At 40.8% G+C, this 18,756-nt stretch overlaps 1 protein-coding gene across 7 annotated transcripts in view; it reads left to right on the forward strand.

Moving 5' to 3' along the window:
- Nucleotides 1–18,756, forward strand: part of LOC309718494 (uncharacterized protein) — a 38,319-nt gene that overhangs the window by 15,958 nt on the left and 3,605 nt on the right. For 6 of the 7 annotated variants that reach the window (XM_082553797.1, XM_082553799.1, XM_082553801.1 and 3 more), the window contains exons 7-16: nt 5,836–5,985; nt 6,728–7,059; nt 7,138–10,581; nt 11,928–12,479; nt 13,949–14,037; nt 14,949–15,170; nt 15,414–15,578; nt 16,606–16,705; nt 16,941–17,072; nt 18,581–18,667. In XM_082553797.1, coding sequence (XP_082409923.1) covers nt 5,836–5,985; nt 6,728–7,059; nt 7,138–10,581; nt 11,928–12,479; nt 13,949–14,037; nt 14,949–15,170; nt 15,414–15,578; nt 16,606–16,705; nt 16,941–17,072; nt 18,581–18,667 — 5,273 coding nt within the window. The remainder of the gene's footprint in view (nt 1–5,835; nt 5,986–6,727; nt 7,060–7,137; nt 10,582–11,927; nt 12,480–13,948; nt 14,038–14,948; nt 15,171–15,413; nt 15,579–16,605; nt 16,706–16,940; nt 17,073–18,580; nt 18,668–18,756) is intronic. The other variant, XM_082553798.1, reaches the window with a different exon arrangement.

Here is an 18,756-nt window from a genome sequence, read left to right on the forward strand (position 1 = left end):
TGTGTGTTTGAGCTTTTCACAGCTCAGAAATTAGCGCTGGCAGATGAAGCTTCGGTCAGATGAAGAGTTGTCATGCTGTGGAGTTGATGAACTGTGGGAAGGACAGGAGCCCACAGCCACACACAGACGTACACTCGCTCAGAGAATATGCGAATAATGTGATTTTTTTTTTCATATGTTAATATGGATATCTAAGAAGTACAATGTGTTTTAGAGTTCCTCGTCTTTTTTTCTCTTTTTCTTTCTTTTCTTTTCTTTTTTTTTTTAAAGCTGTTTCCGCTTCTCGGAGGATCAGGAAAAGTTTGCATGTTAGTTCAGTAATTTAATGTTACACCAAGATACAATAACTATTTTGATGGTATTTGTTTTCTCTGTGCGGCAAACAAAATCATTCATCTTATGCTCTGTGTGCGCGTGACCACTCTAACTGTGTGTGTGTGTGTTTGTTATTGTGTTGATGTCTATATCTCTATTTGTTTTCTGTCATTTTTCCAACCTGCAGTGGCAGAAGGTTCAGTAAGTTAGTCTTTACAGTGTATATCTGTAACCATGGGTAAGAGTTTCACTAATTCCAGGTTACCTTAACTTATGAACAAGGTTTGAGGTATGAGTCCTCAAACCCTGTATTTTGGAGAATGTACTTTTTTGGTTTTGATGGGAAAATAAAGTGAAACAAAATTGTTTTGATGCGTCTCCTGTGGTTGGGGTTAGTAAAAGATGCTAGACTGGTTGATAAAATCTCTGGTTAAGCCATCAGGCTGTTGTTATGTTCAGAGAAGAGGTGGTTAGACCTTATAGGGTTAACTGGGGACAGCAACTCACTTATACCTGAAGTGGGCAATGTGGGGTTAATCAGAACAGAACCATGGACTCTCATCACAGCAGCTCCACAGTCAGCACAGTGTGCCCTGAAAAGGCTGTATATAAAAGATGGACATAACTACCGGGCTATCACCCACTATTTTTTAACTCTTGATTTGAAGCCTCGATTTTTAAGTATTGTAGCTGATGCCATCTTGGTGTGACCATATTTGGAAGAAAGGGTGTCATGATGACTCATCAGAAAACACCAGTAGCATCCATAGGCCCGTTGGATGCTTCATACACAGATATCTGCTTATTAGTGCAACATATGAATAAGATATTTGAATTTGTCTTTAGTATTAACACAGAAAGCCATTTTATTGTTGTCATTGTTATTATTTGTCAGATACTTGCAATTAAAAATGCATGAACAACAAAAACATGGCGAGATGTCAGCTCAGCGCCTCACATCCGCAGAAGCTGACACAGTAGTGCCGATGAGTTAGCATTATTTTGGATGTTGTTTACTTTTCCTGTTTTCATTTATGCGATGTTTTGTGTTGTTGAGGTAGATTTGTTTGTTCTGTTCTATCTGATTGTGTTTGCGTACGTGTCCATCTCCATCTGAGCTGCGCTTTAGGTTTCATTTTGGCAACGTTGATTGTCTCTAATGTGTTGTTTGTTCGCAGTCCTCCGGCCCTTCTGTTTGTTTATGCAGGGCCAGTTTTGCCCTACGCCACTTGCACAAATAATTATGCTCGCTAATGAAGGGGCCCGCAGCCACGGCACTCAGTAAATGCCTTTCTGATGAGACGCACTAGGAGACAGCAGGTGCAGGGTGGGCCTCCCAGGGACTAAGATTGAAGACCAGGAAGCCAGGGTGCCCCGCCCCTCCACCCCCTCTATTTTTCTATTACTCTCTGGGATTCTGTGTCTTTCTTTCTTGCGCTGTAGTGATTTTCTGGGTGAGCAGACTCATAAAGCACATAGTGCTGTAGCCATGTGAAACATCCCTATATTAAGAAGGAATGCATAAAGATTGCATTCTATTTACAGTATCCTGGGATTTCTTGATGGTTTTTTTGTTTTTTCCCCCAACTAGTTTAAGTGTTAGATTGCATCTTCTTACATAGTAAAAATACTCTTGTGGTATAAACACATCAACAAGATTCCAAGATACATATTTTGATGTAAATTTGTTTGGCTACAGTGCACATTATTCTGTTTGTGTCATGTACAAAAATATGGCATTTATTGAAACCATTTTGATGCTGCACAAGAGTCTCCGCTCCATCTTCAGCATCTTACACTGATGTTTCTTCCTCATCTCTGCTGAAGAAGAATCTTCTGAATCTTTCTCTTCCCCATTTTCATTCTCCCCCTGTGGCTTCCTCAGGCTTTGAGGGCAAACAAATAAACAAAACAAAACATTTATAGACTCAGTGCTCGCATCTTGGCCCCCAAATCCCCGCACTTAGAGCTGAGTGAATGAAGCATGCGGAGAAGGCCCATATGAGATAGACTGAAAGACATTTGGGTTTCTTCCTCTGCAAACTTTCATACCACCCTCCCCTTTCCCCTCTGTCTTTCCAAAAACTTCATAAGCAGTAATACTCTTGTGTACGCATGTGTGAGCAGGAGTGTGAATAAGAGTGAATGGCTGTTAGTATGCAAGTACATGCGTGTGTGTGTGTACGTGTGTGTGTGTGAGTTCAGCAATGCGTGTGTGTTTGGCAAGTGGTATATACTGCACATGTGTGCGTGCATTTGCATGTGTGTGTTTGAGCAGGGAGGTGTCAGCTCGCTCCTTGCCACCCCATTTACTGTAGCTGTACCGCTGTGATCACAGACAGATGTATAAATCAAACCTCGCTTGATGGATTCATCAGGGTGGCGAAACGATCGCCTGAGAAGAACTCGCAACTCTCTTAGCATTCTGTGTTCTGACGGAAAGGGTATGCAAAGAGCCTAAATGGATGAACGCTTGATTAATTCTTTGCCGGAGATGTTGGCGACAGCAGGAAATGTGTTTTTGCTTTGACTGTGTTTGCACGGGAATTTACGCACGCGGGGCGTGAGTTATGAGGCCTGAGTTTTGTACCTAAGGCTATTGTGCATAATGACGGCAGGTTGGGAGAACTGCAAGCAGCCGCTAAAGACTTGCTACCTGTGGAGCAAAGACAGCCAATGAGAGAGAGAACGTGTGTGTGTGTGTGTGTGTGTGAGAGAGAGAAAAGTGTGTGGATAAAGGCCTAGTCTGAGAAACAGATGCCTATAAACAGTTTGAGAAGAAGATGTAAAGAGTTAAGATGCAAAAAAAGTAAGAGGACAGTTGAAAGAGAGAAAAACACATTTGAGTTTATTGAAAAAGTATTTTTATTTTTTTTTAAAAAGCATAGAAATTGTACTCAAAAATGTTGTGTCAACCGTGGGTTCAACCCTATTTTGGCTATTCATAGTAATGGTTGCAGGTCAACGGTGTGACAAGTAGTCATCAAAGTTTTGATGTTACAGCTGGTCTAAACCAAAAAAGGAGCTCACACAGCTTACGCTGACACCACACAATCGCCAACATAATTTTTCCTTCAGTTGTCGGTGTAAGTGTTGTTTGCCTTCTTTCTTTCTTCTGCGCTTAAGAGCTCGATGCGATGCTGGCAAATAGACAAATCATAATCAAAAAGATCTGCCGGCATCACAGAATATAATCAGCATTTAGGGAAAACACAAAAAAGCATCATGCTGCAAATACAGAAAACTCCACTGCGAAACGCTTCAGAGTTAACAGCACAGAAGCCTAAATGAAATAATAATGAATGAAGGAAAATAACAGCATTCAACCCACTTAAGCTCATTTTGCACTTTGGCAACAATTAGTCCTTTCCCAGCTATCTTCATCACTTTATTGTGCCTCCTAATAGCCCTCTGTGCTTCCTGCACGTTTATGGTATTTTGTTGTATTTTCTCCTTTTGCAGAATTGGAGTTTTGCTTGGAGTTTTCTTAGTTTGCCTTTGCTTTATATTTTCTTAAGTTGTAGTCCATTGAGCTTTTAGTGCCACTGAGTGCAATTGTCTATTGCTGGAACTTAAGAATAAGGAGCATACAAAATGACCCAATGAACTGCAGTGAAGCATGTAGTAAAAAGCCACAACACTGGCCGTAAATATCAGTTAAATATCTCAGTGCCTGCTGACTTTCCAAGCTCATCATTTTAAGATCACCTCACATTTCAGAATGTAAAGTAAGTTTTCTCACTGATGCTAAGTGACAGCAAGGACTGTGAATTTAAACTATCTATACAAGAACAAGGACTTTCACCTTTTGGTAAACACGTTACTAAAAAGTCAAATTAAAAGCAAGTCAAGTGAAGGATTTAAAATAACTAGGTTTCTCGAGGTAAGGCGGCCACCGGTAAGTGCAACAAATGAAATACAGGTTTCTGTGTCCATATCCTAAGGTTCATGGAGATAGTTAGCAAGTGGTTTTTATATCTAACATGTTGATAATTTATAAGAAAAGGCAATCTGTGTATCTGGAGGTGGCAGAGGGAGAAAGAGGAGGGGCAGGCAATATGAGTAGTAATTTACTCAGTTAAGAGCCAAATGGCAGACAGACTGTCGCCCTGCGTGTTATCGCAGAGATTCGCACTCTGCTCGTTTTCTGACTATATTTCCGTGTGTGTGTGTCTGTGTGTGTGTGTAGTTTTGAGTGCATATGCACACAGTTGGCTCTTAGCTTCACTAGCATCATCTGATCATTTCTGTGTATATTGTACCATAAATGATGAAGCCTTTATTGCTCTCCTAGATCTCACATGTGCGTACACCAGTTCATGTCGGCTCCTAAACTTGCATCACAGCACACGAGCGCAGGTGAACTCATGTGTGCGTCTGCATGCGTTCGTGCCACGTGCGCGTTTGCTTGTGTGTTTGTACTTATGTGAGTGAATATGTGTGTTTTAACGAATCTTGGGAGGCTTCATTGCACTCATCAGGATATCAGTGTTGAGAAATGGCAGTGTCAGTGAAGTGACAGTTGTGTGTGTGTGTGAGGATTGATGAGCCCGAGTCTGACAGCAGCCATATTGTGGAGCGAGAGAAGGATGGAGGGATGGAGGGAGGAACAGTGGGAGGAGTATTGTGGCCCCCTCATCCTCACAGGTTAATATTGACACAGCCTGGGCAGATACAGCGCCAGAAGCTCTCATCAATCACTTTCAGTGGTCCGATACAAATACACACACTCGCGTGCACAGGCTTAAGTAGTGAGACGGACCACACACACACACACACACACACACTGCCGACTGCACAGCAAAGAAATGCATATGCTGAAACGTCATTGGACTGACACGATCTGGCAACACGAGAAGAAATAGGTTTTCATGTCTGCAGCAGACACACACACGAAAGTCAAACTTCCTTTATTAGTTTTACTCTAAATATCTCTTTTGTTTAAAAAGTTCTACTTAAATAAGCACGGCAACAATTTTGAGAACTTTACAAAACAAACAGTTGTACAGCAAATCTAGATTAATCAAGCAAATATGTTTTCAAAAGTATCACTTTGCACACTTTATAGCATAGCAAATTACGGTTCCCATAACATTGTTGTTAATCATTCCAGAGAGAAAGAAAAAAACAAGTTCCCTTGACAAACAAAACAATTAATTAATGCAACTTTCCATCCATCAATCACTGTGTGTGTCACTGAATTACCATAATCTGTGCATGGTGGCTGTTTTAAGAGCAAACAGTTAATTTCCAAACAATAAATCACAAAGTGTCTCTCTACCCCTCTGTGTGCTTTGACAGCTTCGTCTCTCATTGCTACAGATAAAGGGCTTTTTTTTCTGAAACCACTCAAGTTTTACTAAATTACATTAAATCATATGTGCAATAAAAGGCAGAGTCTTACAAAGTTTCCTATGTGGCTGTATATAAAAATAGAAAAGGTTCATCATTAATTTGAACACTTTTTTTTTTCTACATAGTAGTAAAAATTTAATGTTTGTCCTTTTTTGTCACTTTCAGGACTGGCATGATTATCTGGGTGTGCTTAAATCGTTCAGTCACCACCATAGGTTCGATGGTATTGTGGTTCTCTTATCCATCAGTGATTCAGTTCACCATCCCCGCCAGCAGGTGGCTGTCTACTCAAACAACACAGATATCCTGAAACAGGTAAAATATTCATCAGAAGCAACAAACAATCATATGTCAGGAATGAAGCATAAAGTGCTTCTTAAATACTCACAGCTCTGTAATGGTGTCTTTAGTAAATTGAATAAATATTAATTTCTTTTTAAATATTTCCCTGACTCTGAAAATAATGTGTCAAAAGAAATACCTTATGAAGGAGACCGGAAACAAGTTTTTTATTAACTAAAATGTGTGCAGCATTAGTGTATAATCACCTGGCATCTCATCCTTTTAATTTTGCTGGTCCAAAAATGCCTGTTTTGTTTTTACTTTTCTTATTACGCTAGGATATGTTTTATGTCATATACATTGAACTAAGCTAAAGTCAAAATGTGGAGATTACAGTTGTTTCAAGGCAAACTGCCACGGCTCCTATACCCTCTACAAAATGCCTTGTGTAGAAGATTTAATGACTCGGCTTTAGTTGTAAGGAAATGATTTCTCTTTTAGCACATAAACACAGCGTGGGTAAGTATAAGGGTGCTTAAAACTGCATCTGGTCAGAAGGACCAATAATGCTTTAATAATGCTTTTTTTTCTTAATGTGGCCCTAATACTCCTTCATACAACAGCAACACTGAAAAGCATAGTAGTCAAACTGCTTGTTCTAGAAACTAGACAGATATGTAAGATATGGCCTCACTCTAGTAATCAAACCATTCAAAAAGATGAACTAAATCAAATAAGGATTAGGTGGTATATTTAAACAAGCTTCTCATTGCAGATCTGCTCCGAGCTTGAAGAATCCTCCAGCTGGTCTCTTTCTGGTGAACTGGAGGCTCTGGAGAGTCTTCAGGTTTATCATATTCCACTGAACACCTCTGCATCCTCTGCTTGTCCACCACTGCTCGCGGAGGAGATCCAGGGCATCCTTAAGGACTTTGTCGACCGGCGTAGTTCTGTTTTAGCCTGCCACCCCAGCAGTAGGACTTCTTCCACAGACGGAGTAGCAGGCAGTGTGGAGTTCTCCCAGGGATCGTCTGGCATCAATGACATGGATGGTTCTGATATAGAGAGAGCAGAAGGAGGCAATGGCGACACAGTGGCAGTAGCAAGGTAGAATGTCTGAATGTCTACAGTTTTTAGAGAAAACATTATGTTCACTCATACTTTTGTTTTATCTCCTGCAAACAGGGTAATGGGAGATGGTGAAGAGGACGCAGGAGGTGCAGGAGTCAATGTCGGTGGGGAGCTAGTGAGCCCTGACAGCGGAATGACCACCATTCGTAGCAGCCGCTCCTCCAAAGAGAGTTCGATTTTCCTTAGTGATGACAGTCCGGTGGGTGAGGTGATAGCTGGTGGTGGTCCAGCAGCAGGGCCAGGAGGACTCTTTCTGAGAAACCCCTCTCCTTTGGGGTTGTTATCTCTTTCCCCTCCTGTCCCACCAGAGAGGAAGAAACACCGCTCGAGCAGACACAGGAGCGATAACTTTGACCTGTTTCATTTTGACCCGCTGCATAGCAGTGACCAGTCTACGCCAGTAGGAGGAGAAGTGGCAAATTCTGGAGAAACAGGATATGAAGATGAAAGAAGAGCAGGGAGCTCTAGTCTGTCAGAGCTCGATGAGCTAAGCTTTCTTGATTTCTCTGCTCCCAACTCAGTGGGAGGTCTGGAAAGTGGAAATTGTTCAATTGATCGCCGCGGTTCAAGCCATGGGAACGAGATGATTGACACCGTGGTCCCTCCAACCCCGGTCAACAGCCTGGTTGGTAGCCGCCCACCCAGCAGTTGTGGCGTCAGGTTCTTTCCAGAAGATGTTGTTGAAAGGATCAATTGCCTACAGCATAAAGACAGTGTGTCATCTTCTTTGTCGGAGACCTGGGATGAACTGGGCTTTGACACACAAGGAGCATTGTCCTCAAGTGATAATAACATGTGGAATAGACCCAAAGATTCTGAGAGCCCACCTAATATTTTAGAAGAAGTTGGAGGCAAAGACTTAGTGGGTAACATGACAGAAAAGGAAAGCAGACAAGAGATCTTAAAGTCAGAGAATTCCCACCACAAAGGGAAAAGTCTTGAACCTCATCTTAGTTTGATCACAGAGCAGACTGAATGCTATGAAAACTGGAAGGATGAGTGGAAACCTATTACTTTGGATGATCTCCAACTGACGCCACCAGAGGAAGACTTAACTGGAAGAGGCAAACCTGCTATTATTGGAGCACAAGAAAGAGCAGCTTTGGCCACAAAGAAAACAATCCTGAACACTTTAACACCGGACACATCTAAAGAAGAGGACGAGGGGGTCCACAGAAAAAAAAGGGAGCAACAGATGGAGCTTTTAGACTTCTGGACGTACTCTGCACAGAAAGGATTTCTTAAATCTGATAGCGGGACCACCACGTCTTACCCCGAATCGCTGGATATGTGGAATATGACAATCCGGGATGACAGTTTATCACCTCTCACAACCCCTGAGAACTTATCTCAAAACTCTGGTTCTTTCTGTGGACTGAACACCAATATCAAGGGTGGAACATCTGTAGAAAATCCACTGGGATACTCAGATGGTGGAATGGAGATGTGGAACACCACCATACAGGAAGACAGCTCTTCCGCAATGACGACTCCAGAAGCACCTGAAAATGGAAAGGACCTTAGTCACATGGATTCAGTGGATGCCACTGACACTGTTGGGACACATGCCAACAAAAAGGAAGAAGAAGACAATTTAGAAGAGAAGAGGGATCCATGTGAAGCATTTAAGCAGACGCCTGAAGTTGTGAAAATAGTCATCGAGGCTGCAGAGGGCACAATGCAGAGTGAAGAAACAGAAGGCATCGATGTACAAGGTGCTCAGAGTCGCAAGAACTCTGCAGATGATGACGATGACACATCCACCTATGAGGGCACTGACGTGTGGCAGTTACCCATCTGTGGCATGGTGACCTCCACCTCTGAATATGACAACGTAGGAGCAGGTACATGGAGCCTGGCATCCTCCCCTGACACCTCTGGCTGCCCTGTAGCAGACATGATACAGCTTGAGGAGCAGTCTAGCCCTTTTATAGCTGTGAGCAAACCCATTCTGACAGATCAGAGAGTAGATATCACAAATAAAGAACAGCCAGACGACCAAGTGTTTCTGTTTGAGGCAGCCAGTGAGATGGGTGGCCGAAGCAGAGAAGGATCAGAGGAGACTGAGTGGATAGAGCAACCCAGAGATCATTCCCCATTTCTTCTGGTCAACTACTCCACTGGCACTCGGCAAATTTCACAGTATCCAGAGGAAGCTGCTGAACCACAAATCCAGGCTGACCAAACATTATTCCCAGCCTATGTGACGACCAATGAAGGTGAGCATGCCACAGAAAGTCAGGTGGGAGCTACAGATGGGAGCAGAAGACATGTAGATGGAAAAACAACAGAAACTGTATCTCTGAGCTCCAGTCCTGGTGGAGAGAAGGACCTAATGGAAAACCCAGACAGTGGTTGCACAGATAGTCCAGATGAACTTGGCCTAGAAATGGAATACATCATCGTATCTGGCACGGTAAAAGAAGCTACAAGAGAGTGCCTTGACAGACCTAAACGGAGTGAAAGGCAATCAAAGGCAACAAAAAAGTCCCTGGAGACATTTAGCATGCTGTCATATGCAGCCTCGGTACTGCAACGTCAGGCCCAAGCTGCAAAACAAAATTATAACAAAGAAACACTGCCAAGTAAGTTACACCAAGTCAGAGGAACTGACAGTGCTCCCAATGCAGACCAAAATCAACCTGTCGAATCAACTCCCTACGAAGCAACTCATGATAGTGCAACTGACTGTCACGTGGTTCCAGAAATTATCAGTCCCAGCCAATCGAAAAATGACTCGGAAGCTTTTCATCAGTCTGATTCAAGACCAACAAGCTCCAGTCAGTCAGAGGGAAATTATGACAGTGAGTCAAGCATTGTGCCCCGCAGTGTGTCTCCATCATTAAGATATCCATCAGATCACTTCTTGAAAACCAGAGAGGAGGTTTATGTCCACTCACAGATCTCAATGGAAGATTCAGACGAAGGCGGGGAGACGCCACCCGCTCCTTCTCCATGTCCTGCTTCCTTGGGTGACTTCCAAGTCTGGGGGGCTCAGTTAAGGAGAAAGGACACGTCCCAAACCACGTCGGAGCCACAATCCCCTGTGCTTACCAACAGTTCGGCCTCTCATGCCAGCTCTCTGATTGGCACCCCAGTAAATGAAACAAGTGTTTGCATTGACAAAAGACTAGGATTACCATTTTCTGGAGATTTAATGGAAGAGGAAAATGACGTTGAGGAGCAGGATGAGGAAACCAACACACTAGAGAATGCTGTCCTTCCAAAATGGACTTCAGAAGTGCAAAGAGAGAGGGAAGAAAGACAAGAGTTTGCATCTTCAGACCTGCTGAGCTTTAGTGATGACTTAATTGGAGGGTCTTCATTTCAGCAAGCAGGATTACAAACACATGAGCCAAAGAGAGATGGGTTTCCACTGAGCAGAGTGGATTACCGTGATGGACGACCTATAAGGACTGAAGATTGGGATAAATGGTCTATTGGACAACAGCCTGGAGACACTGGAGCTTCACAAGATAATTATTTACCTGATTTAAGGTAAGAAACACAATCCAAATTCATATGCTTTCCAAATACTCCGGAGTTAGTGGTGACTTCATTTGTGTTGAGTAGAGAAGATATAGAAGTAATTCTGCAGCACTCTGTCTTCTTTACTTGATAGACTTTTCTATTCTCAGGCTGCTAACGGCAAATAAATGAAAATGCCTGCGCACACCGACCTGTATCTCTCTCTCATTCACACACACGCAACTCACACACAGGCAGCCCTCCTTCCTTTCACTTTGCCTTAATTCTTTTAGTTTCAAAAGTTTTCTCAATGAAGTCTTTTAGATAACTGAACATAACTGAACTCACGAGCCAGAAGGAACACCTAAGCACCAGAGTCTGGTGTGTGTATGGACGGATGGAAGGATGAGTGACTGACAGAGGATAAGAGCCTGAAGGGACTATGTTTGTTTATAATATGTGAGTGTGAGTGAGAAAGAAGCAAGCCTTGCGTGTGAATGGATGCATATCTCATGTGTTTAGCAGCCTGGTTTGATCTGCAGCTCTGTGTGTTTTTGAGTGTGTTTATAAATCTGTTTATGCCTCATTAGATATGCATTACCTGCCTCATTACAGCTGCAGACCCACCACAGCTAATGGAAACAGCTCCCTTAGCTCTCTTGCAAGGTGTTGGCATTGTGCGTGTGTGTGTGTGTGCGTGTGTTCATTCATGCACTGGTACCTTTAGCTTCAATAGTTCTTTAGTAAATAAATCAATAGAATATACTGTCTATGAAGTGGAGCCTGTTCTGTATTTCAGAGAATTACAAATATATCTTTGGCCTACAATGTTGAAGACATTTTATTTCATTCTCTTTATTGCTGATTTTAAACACTGATGAAATAGTCCTGTTGGGTTAGGTTTAGTTTCACAAAACACAATGTAAATGTCCTTAAGCGCTAATCAATGTATGCAAATATACATCTTAAAAAAAGAACAACTGGATTTTTCTCTGCTTATTCTATAGTTTTTATTGTCATCTTTGCTTCCTTCCTTTTCCAGAGACATATTTGTGTTTTTTGGCACATTACCGCCACCTGTTGATTGGTAGAAAAATGGCTGAATTTTAAATCTTGTCACCCTGGTACCCATGAACATGCATTTGTGTCTTTGCACGTTTAGAGAAAAATAAACAAACAAAAAAAGGGTAATGTAGCCTTCAAGGGCCCCAAATTTTCTTAATGATATATTATCACTCCACTTTTTTGGTGTTTGGTTTATGAATGGACAGACTAAAAACATTGTAGAGATAAAAAAGTATAACTGTGACTCTGTGTGTATTAATTCTGAATATTTTTCCACTCTCTCTTCAATTATCCCCTTTTTCCTTTAAAAGAAGACACCAAGACATAACATCACAAGTGTCGTCCCACCCTGCTCAAGAAAATGATGCATACCAGTGGTCCGGACAACAGAACACAACTCAGGGTCAAACCCAGTATGGCTATAACTATCATCACATCGATCAAAGAACTGAAAACCAGTGCACCTATCCAGCCTTTGTAGAGAGCAAATCCAGCCGACAGCAGGATGCCACTGACGTCTATGCCGAGTTTACAACTGATGCCACGGCTACAAAATACAGATACGAGCAGACTCAGAACTGTTTTGAAGCTGGAGATAAATCTCCAAACCACTTGAGTGACACACACTTCAGGTGTCAGGACACAGCTGAAAGTCAGTATATAGTTGCCTCCACTTCTTTGTGCACTTCTGACTTCCAATACTCTCAATATCCAGCTAACAGCCAGGGTCAGTATGAGTCTCAGTCAGACCATGCTCATTATCAGTCTGAAGGGAAGCCTTTCTATCAATCAGATGTCCACACTGAGACAGAGGATCATGCACGGTATGTGCTGGAGGGATATGTTCATTTTCCCCTGTCAAGGTGAGCTTTCATTTATATAGACTCAGTCAGCACAGCAGGTTATTCACTGTGTAAAACCTCAGTTTTTACTCTTTTCTGGAATTTAAGCTGTACTACTTTCATTAGCTAAGAGTCAGACCCTTCTTATGTCTACCCCTTGCTTAGTAAAGATTTTCTATCACTGGTCTTTTTAAACAGACTAGAAAAAAATCACATGCAATGTTGTTTTGAACCACAAGGTGGCAGCATAGATCAATCTTGTAGTTCTTTTTTTAGTGGTCAAAGCAGCAAGGCTCATATTCTTCTCATCATTCTCTTTACTCATGTTTTAGGCTAAATGTGTTTTTGCACTAAAAACCATAAGAACTGGAAAATGAAAATGGTCCAGTGGTCTCAAATTTTGTTTACTACGTAGAACCCAAATCTGACTCCACTGCACTTGTATAAGGCATTACAAGGATCAAGGACATTGCATTGTATTATCCATAGGACGGAAAGCATAATAGTTCCAATGTAAAGAGGGACTGCACCATATTATAGATTTTTATACATTTAAAAAAATGATTATATAAGCAGAAATGGGGTCATTTCTAATGTACAGTTAGCAAAATATAGTCCTTTATGTACATATAGTAGTGAATATGTAGATAAATATACCTGCAAGGGTTTTTGATGTGATGTTTTTAAAAAAAACAAAAGTCAAGTTGTGTAATCAGTCTCTAGGTTGTATGCATGTGTTTCACATGTGGCTGTGCATGCATCCTGTTCATTTGAGTATGTGTGTGATTATTGCAGGTCAGATTTTTCATAATGGTTTGTGTTTTGCTCCACTTTGTAATTCTGATAATGTGTGGCCTCTTTGGGATACACAGCTCTCCCCTGTCTTTCATTTGGTTTGTGTGCCTGTGAGTTTCCATACACACACAATAGGCTTTTCAATAATCAAGTGGTCATGTGACTTGATAGTGGGGAGAGAGGTTCAGCCACTCGTGTTCAGAGAAGACAGGTTGAGAGAAAGGTAGAAGCCCATAAGATGGAGGTTTTTTTAAAGGGAAAAAGAAAACCTTTTGCACATCTGTGCATATAATCATATGTAAGTGCTCTCTCTATGTTGCTTCTCTCTATTGTTAGAGGCCTTATTCAAATCAGGGTCTGTTAGAGGGGCTTTAGTTTAGGGAGGGGGGAGCTTCCAACACTGCTCAGCATTGTTTCTTCAGCCCACACGTGCAGCTTGGGAATGAAGCAGTGAGTGCGTTTCTCTCTGTCTGCTTTGTCACTTCTAAATTATTTCATGTCCTGAGTCAAACAAACACATTTTACACTCGCTCGGATTCAGTGTCATGGGAACAGTTAGTGCTTTTCACTATATAGATGATTGTATTTGGCTTGTTTGGCCCAATACTTTGTGTAGTTGTGCCTCTGGTGGCAGTGGTTGTAGCAATGATAATTTATGTTGTGGCTCACTATTGTATTTCTGAGCCTGTGAGCAGACACTCCCAACAGGAAGTTGGTGCAGCTGGGATGATGATGAAGATGGCATCCAATGAAGACGCTACAGATGACAAGGAAAACAAAGAAGGTAATTAAACACAAAGTTAAACGTTTGCATTGTTTGCGTGATTTTCTATAAATTTGATTGTACTGTGCACAATTGCATTTCTTTATATTTTACTTCTGCGGAGACAAACAGTAGTTCTGAAAACATCTGTGGACATTCACTGCACTTTCACTTAATTTCAGTCCCCTCATTGTACCTCATCATTTTCACAGGAACTGTTTGTTTGTTAACACTTAACACTGACTGAATCATTCAATTTAAATGATGTCTTCATTACTTTGTTACTAGCAGCCCTGTCACAGAGGTACATAATCTGCCCCCATTTCTTTAAATAACAAAGTTTGACGGGCTTAAAATGGTATTCTGTGCCAGCAAGGTGAATCACTTATAACCTGTTAAATGACGTGGTACTAGAGAGGAGAGTATGTCGGTTAGTCAAACCTCAGACTGCTTGGGAAAAAATTTCTCACACACTCAAATATTGTCGAGGCGTTTAAGAGCTAGTTCAGTGTTCCACCCCCACAATGAGCACCGCATTCTTCCTCGTCAATCTATGTGTTCTGTTGACTCAGAAAAGGCATTTAACTGCGTCCCACGCAATATCCTTTTGGGGTGTTTCAGGAGTATAGAGTATCTGGCTCAATGCTAAAAGCCATTTAATCACTTTCAACCAAAGCATTGCCATCAATAAGACCATGGTTCTCAGCCTGAAGAGAGTGCCCATTCAGATGGATGGACAGACAGACATTTTAATCAAAAGGATTCTTCATTTAGGAGGATTTACCAAAGATCCTTAAAATGAATTTTTTGTTGATTTAAAATAAATAAATAAAAACATTTATTTTCATAAGGTGTTCATATGATAATCTTTAAATGATCAAAAAATGAAAGTGGAAAAAAAAAGTTATAAACAAATGACTTTCTCTGCACAGACCAGCCCTCCTCAGCTGATATATCTGGCGGGTCCAATCAAAGAAGAAAGCTGGCAGCTCCACCAATGAACGTGTCCCTGGACCACAGTGAGGGGTCTCTTCTTTCAGAAGACACCCTGGATACAGAGGATGACGGCTTGGATACTGGGGATGACCTGGATGTCAACTTAGATGAGTTGGACACACCTGACGAGGCCGACTCACTGGAACTTAATAAACATGGTGACAGCAGACACATTCTCATTGGAACAGCCACAATTAAAAAATACAAAGACTATTTTACAGGTTTTTTACAGCATGCAATTTTTACAGATAGGAGTTAAGGGTAAATTGTGAAAAAAGTAAAGACACAGCTTGTCAGCCTCGTGTCAAAACTACTGGCCCATCAGCTCTCCACTATATGTTGTCTATTAAATTAAAATCAAACTGTTAATATGTATTTGATTCGATCTTATGTCACCTCAGGGGACTCAGAGGAGTCCGTTTTGGGTGGCGGAGCGGCATCAAGAGATCCAGGCCACAGAGCAGCAGAGGAAAGCAGGCTGTGGAGGAGCGTGGTGATCGGAGAGCAGGAGCACCGCATTGATATGAAGTGCATTGAACCCTACAAAAGAGTCATTTCTCATGGAGGTACGTAAACACAGCTACGACAGCTTTCAGTTGATAGCATTGGATGAGCCTCCCTTGCAGTTATCTTGCTGTTTCTCATCTTTTTAGTTGAATCATACAACTAAAGTGTGTGTGTGTGTGTGTGTGTGTGTGTGTGTGTGTGTGTGTGTGTGTGTGTGGTGGCTGCAATGACGAAAAGCGAGAATATCAGCCCTCTCTGAAGTTTCCCCTGTGCTTTGATACAACTTTTTCTGCTGAATAAAACAGACGTTATGATGGTGTAGATGTTAATAAATAATGTTAATAATGCATAGTTTTACTTGTCTGTGGAGGCAAAAAAGATTCTGTCTTCATTTTAATATCATTTAATTAATTAAACTATAAAACTGATAAAAACTGATAAAGACTGATAAAAAAATGCTGTTGTTTTATCAGTCTTTCTGTTGACAGCAAAAACCTAAGAAAAAGTGGTAGCCGACTGACGCGGATCATTATATCTATGCCACAGTGTGTGTCTATCTGACTTCGCACTGAAAATATTGAAACAATTACTTGATTGGTGCATGCCGTTTAATAAAAACCGCATGCAAGTCCGTTGCAAACTGATATTACACATAATTAAAAAGTTGATGTAACTGAAAAGAAAACTAAAATCAGATCTGAAATCAGAATGAAAACTAGTTTAGAAAAGTGTGTTGGGGTTTCTGATGATTACCAAAAACTTTGCTGTGTAATCAGAGTTTATCAGATGTCAGACTAGACTCTTGTTTGGCTGAGACTGAAAAAGTATATAAAGTGTGAGAAGTATAAATATGTGATGGGGTTAAGTAGAGGACTCTTTCTTATTGATGGGACTGAATGTTTAATAGTGAGGGTAAAGTCCCACTCACATTGACCCATGTGTCAACCACAAAAATAATAATAGTAATTGCTTTTTTAACTGATAGGCCTTGAATTAGTTATAAACCGGACAAGAATGTTAGAAAAATGATTTGTATTATGATTGATATGTAACGTGATAGTCATGTTTGTGTCTCTCATGTTTCAGGTTATTACGCTGAACAGAAAGCCATCATTGTGTTTGCTGCATGTTTCCTACCAGAGAGCAACTGTGACAATTACAATTATGTCATGGAAAACCTTTTTCTGTAAGTACATTCAAAAATGACCGTGCTTCTGGGTTAGCGTACGCTGGCGTGTCTTTCTGCCGCTGCTCTCTGTGTGTAGCTCTGTTTTTATGTACATCACGCCCGTGTTTCATCTCTTAACCAAAGCTTCTCACATGTCATTGAAGTGACGAAAAGAAAACTTTGCTACAGTCACAATGTCTAAAATAAATAAACATGTCTAATCCACTGTATTTTGTTCTCCTTCTCTTTGTAGATATGTGATAAGTACACTGGAATTAATGGTGGCTGAGGATTACATAATTGTATATCTAAATGGTGCCACACCTCGCAGGAGAATGCCTGGTTTTACCTGGATGAAAAGGTGCTACCAAATGATAGACAGAAGGTAATATTAACACAGATATGTTTATTGCAAATGTAATGCCGTAGTATATGTACCATGTGATTTCATTACAGATTATATGCATGTTAAGTTTTCATTGATAGTGTGTATTATGATTTCTAAAAAAAAAAACTCACTTGACCCTAAAAAACACCTTTAAAATATAGTGAACTGATTAAATTGAAACTTCAATTCAGTCTGGTTTAGTGTAGTTTAGTTTAAAATCCCCGCAGTGCAGCAACCATTTTTCTGGCGTCATTAACCTTTACACTTTGGCAGCGCACTACTCAAGCTTGGACATTTTCGATCATAGCGAAACCAAAACAAACCACACACACAGACAAAAACATTTTTAAAAGCCTTTTTAACAACATTTTAAAAGCCTTTTTAAGCCAAAGTCATGTCGAATAGATGTTAGAGGTTTTTTTTTATAATCTACCTTTTCTGGTTTCTTTTGTTATCTGTCTTGACAATAAACGTATTATAAAAGAAAAATGAAAACGACAAAAAATGCAGTCATAGATGTAAGGACCAAGTAGTTTAGTGTGATTAGGTAGTTGGCTGTAAACCATGAAAGTTCACTGCTGCAAAACAGCCACTACTTTAATATTTCCCATATTGAAATAACCTATGTGCTGTAATCAGTTTAGTTCTGTATAATTATATTGAACGTGGAGGTTTTCCAATCTGGAAATGCACTGGCTATGATTTGGTGACGTAACCATTGGGGGTGACAGCCAACGATTCTCCGTCCATGCCTCGAGATTCTGCGTGTTCACGTGAATCTCGAGCGGTCCAGGCCTCGAGAGCCGGTGTCCTGTAGGTTTTAGATGTATCTTTGATCCATCACAGCTGATTTCAGTGGTTAAATTACCTCCTCAACATTTCTTGAAGTTCTCCAGAGGCCTGGTAATGACCCAGGGTGATATCTAAAACCTGCAGGACACCGGCTCTCGAGGCCTGGTGTTGGCCACCCCTGCTCTACGGTATTTCTAGTTGTGTATACTCTAAGGAGAATGCAGTTTTCATTCCCAAATCTAAATGTTGTAAGAAGGTAGCTTTGTTGATGCAAATATTTCAAACTCAAATAAAATGGTGGACTATAAGTTCAGTAGTGTAAATAAACTTTATATAATAAGGAGGCTCTCTGAGCAAACCCGCATGTGAGTAATATGATTTATTATTGCAGAACATGGCTTTTCTCTCTTTTCGTGTTCCGGCCATTAAAAGAAACAGCAAAAGAAAAAATGTAAAACGCTGCGCAAATGTGAAAGAAACAGTCTGATCTTCCTGCTGTTAATCCTGTTGCTAATGTACTCCATTTTCTTCTTTCAAAATGTTTGTTTTGTCTTTGTTTTCTTGTATTTTGTATAATCTTAGATTACTTTCTTTAAAACGCTTTGTGACTCCGGTCTGAAAAGCATTGTATCAGTAGATATCAATGATAAGCTATAGTCATCAGTGCAATTGTACTCCTCTTTTGTGTAATTCCTGACTGTTTTGTCCCGCAGACTGAAGAAAAACCTAAAGATGTTCATCATTGTTCATCCATCCTGGTTCATACGGACTTTGCTAGGAATTACCAGACCCTTCATAAGGTCTCAGAGTTGTAATTGCTATTTGCACGACTCTCCCAGCTATTGAAATTCATTCAGATTCATTTATAATTTAATTGCAGTCAAAGTCA

Source organism: Aulonocara stuartgranti (assembly GCF_965226115.1).
Source record: "Aulonocara stuartgranti genome assembly, chromosome: 12".
NCBI lineage: Eukaryota > Metazoa > Chordata > Actinopteri > Cichliformes > Cichlidae > Aulonocara > Aulonocara stuartgranti.